The 4,508-nt window shown below is 43.1% G+C and overlaps 1 protein-coding gene across 1 annotated transcript; it reads left to right on the top strand.

The window, feature by feature from the left end:
* The first annotated feature begins 2,867 nt into the window (after window positions 1–2,867).
* On the top strand, window positions 2,868–3,626 carry LOC145935594 (protein CFDP2-like). The gene has a single exon (XM_083037085.1). The coding sequence runs from the start codon at window positions 2,868–2,870 to the stop codon at window positions 3,624–3,626; it is 759 nt and encodes a 252-aa protein (XP_082893211.1).
* Window positions 3,627–4,508: the final 882 nt, after the last annotated feature.

The following is a 4,508-nucleotide window of genomic DNA, read 5'->3' on the forward strand; positions in this document are numbered from 1 at the left end:
TACACTGCTCGTACAACAATTCGTTATCCGCGTACAATTCTCGTCGCAGCACCGATTTCGTTTCATGGTTTGCCGAACAACTACAAAATTTGGCGCAACGCGTAAAGACTATTTTAACCACAAATGTTCCTATGGTAAATTTAACATCTGACGAGTGGGAAAAGTTTCACAGCGCAACGCATTGTTACATTTGCGAAAAATCGTTTGCGCAAGATGATACACGCGTACGCGATCATTGCCATCTGACCGGACGATACAGAGGTCCCGCGCACTCAAATTGCAATCTAAATTATAAAGAATCTTTTTGTATTCTGATAGTTTTTCACAATTTATCAGGTTATGACGCACATTTCATTATCGAGGATATAGCTACAGCGTTTGAAGGGAGCATTGAATTACTTCCGATAACTAAAGAAAAATATATATCATTCACAAAAACTGTCAATAGTACCAACGATGACAAAGATTGGAAAGCTTGCATAAAATTACGATTCATCGATTCATATAAATTTCTCACGACAAGTCTCGATAAATTGGCACCTTTTTTGGATAAAGACAAACTCAAAATTTTACATTCGGAATTTAAAAATTTACCGATTGAAAATTTCAATCTATTAACACGGAAGGGCGTCTTTCCGTACGAATATATAGACTGTGTCGACAAGTTGCAAGATACGTGTTTATCGCTGCGCGAATCATTCTACAGTTCCTTGACCGGTGACACAGTATCCGAGACCGATTACGCGCACGCCGAGAACGTCTGGAACCGATTCTCCCTTCGAACGCTAGGCGAATATAGCGATCTGTATTAAAAAATTGATGTCTTGTTATTAGCAGATATTTTTGAAAATTTCCGCGACACTTGCATCGCGAGTTACGGACTCGATCCTGCGTATTATTATACTCTTCCCGGGTATACATGGGACGCGATGCTAAAACATACAAATATTACGTTTGAATTGCTTACCGATATCGACATGGTTATGTTTATTGAACGGGGTATACGCGGTGGTCCAAGTCAATGTTCCAACAGATACGCGCATGCTAATAACAAGTACATGCAGTCATATGATCCATCGAAACCATCGTCGTACCTTATGTACTTCGATGTAAATAATTTGTATGGATGGGCAATGTGTCAACCATTGCCTTATGCCGATTTTCGATGGATCGAAGACGTTTCAAACTTTGACGTTAACGCGATCGCTCACAGGTTATATTCTCGAGGTTGATCTAGAGTACCCACAAAATAAACACAACACACACATTGACCTACCGTTCTGTCCGACGCGCGACAAGCCGCCCGGCAAGCGGGAAGATAAGCTCCTCGCGACGCTATATGATAAGAAGCGTTACGTCATACATTATCGCAACCTGCAGCAGTGTCACGGTCTTCGTATCGTAAAGATACATCGCGTATTACAATTTACTCAATCCGCATGGCTCCGCGATTACATCGAACTCAATACGAAATTTAGAACACAAGCGAAAAATGATTTTGAAAAAAATTTGTACAAATTGATGAACAACGCGGTATTCGGTAAAACTATGGAAAACGTTCGAAATCATGTAGATGTAAAATTATTGACAAAGTGAGACGGACGATACGGGCGATGATCGCGAAATCAAATTTCCATAGCAGGAGCGTCTTTTCGGAAAATTTAATCGCCGTTGAATTACGTAAACTAGAAGTAAAATTTAACAAACCAATCTATGTTGGTATGTGCATACTCGATATATCGAAAGTGTGTCTATACGAATTTCACTATGAGTACATGTCACCGCTCTATCGTGAAAGATGTCGGATAATGTACACCGACACCGACAGTTTAATATATCACATCGAGTGCGACGATGTGTACGAGAACATAAAACGCGATATCGCTAGATTTGATACGAGCGATTATCCAATTGACAACGCGTACGGTATAGCGCATGCAAACAAAAAGGTGCCAGGCTTGATGAAAGACGAGAATAACGGCGCGATAATGACCGAATTCGTCGGGCTTAGAGCAAAAATGTACGCGGTGAGGGTGGACGGCAAAAAAGACACTAAAAAAGCAAAAGGTGTCAAAAGTAATGTCGTAGCGCGTAGTATAACATTCGACGATTATACGCGGTGCCTGAATAACGAGATTGAAATGACACGTCAGCAGTCATGTATTAGATCGAAATTGCACGAAGTGTATACCATCCGCGAGACAAAAATTGCTCTAAGTTCGTACGATGATAAGCGGTATATTATACCTGATTCGACCGACACATTACCATGGGGACATTACTAGATACCCTTATAAAATATAATGTAGTATAATGTGTGTATGTGTGTATGATATATTGTTATGTAACATATGTGTAATATATTGTAACGATTAAAGGAAAGGATGTATTAATAAAGATTTTGTATTTCATATATTTCATGTATATTTCATATATTTTATACGTTGTACACATTATATTTTTCTTAAAATAAATAGTCTATATGAATTAAGGGGGGGGGGGTGTAAGGGGATTCGGTATAGAGGTAGCACCTTTGACTGAGAGCGGTCACATCCAGCGTATCCGCGAGGGATGGCTCGAGGTAACTGGTCCTTGTACGGAACCCAACTCTTACTTATGGCTCCCAGCGCCACACCCCGGAAAACTGCATTGACCTGCAGGCCAAACTAAGTAAGGGTAGCCAGATATGGTGAACCTGATGGAGGGCAGCAGTAACCATCAGTATTGCACTAGGGCAGAAGAAGAATAACTTCGGAATGGCCTAGGAGCAAGCTATTCCAAGCGTGACTGAAGCAGTCTTAAACGGTCGGAATACTGCGGTGCAGAAAGGCAGGGGAATCTACTGCACTATCACTCCCATGAGCACTATGCAAATGTCGACAAATGAATCTAGTTTGTCTGGCGATCCAACTGACGATCGGCGCTGTCTTGCGTCCGGGGTAGACAGTGGAAAATTGGCTACCGGGCATGGGGGTGTGGACCACTGGGCACCACATGCGAAATATGCGACCAGAGATGACAAAAAATTCAGTGGTCGTGCTGAATGCCGGCTGGCAACCTGGAATGTTCGAGGACTTCGACAAGTAGGAAAGCTGGATATAGTGAAGAGGGAACTCATGAGGTGTAATGTGAGGATGGCAGGAATCTCTGAGACTCACTGGCGAGGGAGAGGTCACTTCCTAAGCAACAGTCATGCGGTCTACTTCTCCGGATCTGACGACACAAGCCGCAACGGTGTGGCTTTTGTGATACCCAGCGGGCTGGTTGGTTCCGTCCTTGGCTATGACACTGTCAGCGATCGCATAATATCTGTTCGCATCAAGGCAGCACCTTGCGTACTGAACTTCATCCAGGTCTACGCACCGACAGTCGACGCGGATGCAGAAGACGTAGACAACTTTTACAGCTCTCTGCAAGCAACCATCGAGAAAACCTCTAACCGAGAAATCACAGTAATCATGGGGGACTGGAACGCCAAAGTGGAACGCACCGATAACGATAACCACATTCGCAACGCAGTTGGGAGATACGGTATAGGAACTCGAAACGAAAGAGGTGACAGGCTTATCCAGTTCTGCATTGATAATAACTTTACAATTGCCAAAAAGTCTTCAAACAACATATAAGAAAACAATACACCTGGACGTCACCAGATAACCGTACCAAAAACCAAATTGATTATATTTTGATCAACAATCGATGGAGATCGGTCATACTCTCAGCAAAGACACTTCGCGGGGCTGATTGTGGCTCGGACCACAAGCTACTGGCTTTCAAACTTAGAGTAAGAATGAAAAGGTGTAAAGGAGCCGCAGTAAAGGCCAAACTACCGCCAGTTACTGACCAAAGAGCTTTCCTTAGCAGACTTAATCACGAAATAGCATCGACCGACATGGAGGAATTGACCGACCCAGATGATTTGTGGAAGCGACTCAAGGGCGTCATCGAGACATCTTTAACTGAACAACAACCAAAAGATCGAGCAAAAAACCGTGACTGGATTTCGGCCAATACCTTCAAGATAATAGAGGAAAGAAGAAAATTGCTAGCAACCGGCTTAAATAACACCGAAGCGGTAGACGAATACCGCAGGCTATCGTCGTCCATCCAAACAAACTGTCGAAGGGATAAAAATAACTTCCTAAACGATATCTGTGTGGACATCCAACTTCATGCAAACCGATTTCAATCGAAAGACGTGTTCCACAAAATCAAACAGATCACGCGGAAATTCAAACCCCGCACATGGACTATCTCTGACGAGAATGGCGTCCCGGTCACGGAAATCGACAGCATAATAGAGACGTGGAGAAGATATTGTGAGAGATTGTATGCGGAGGATGAGCTGGTGGTGGCCAGTGGGCGGGAAGAATATGAACAGGAGCCACACATCTTGATAGAGGAGGTGGAAAGAGCTGTTGGAAGACTGGCCAATAACAAGTCTGCTGATATAGACTATATAACAGCAGAAGTACTCAAGGTAATGGGATCTACCGGAACAAGAATTC

This window comes from Prenolepis imparis, unplaced genomic scaffold, assembly GCF_030444845.1.
Source record: "Prenolepis imparis isolate NDT839.2.m4 unplaced genomic scaffold, iyPreImpa1.0 SCAF_4, whole genome shotgun sequence".
Lineage (NCBI taxonomy): Eukaryota > Metazoa > Arthropoda > Insecta > Hymenoptera > Formicidae > Prenolepis > Prenolepis imparis.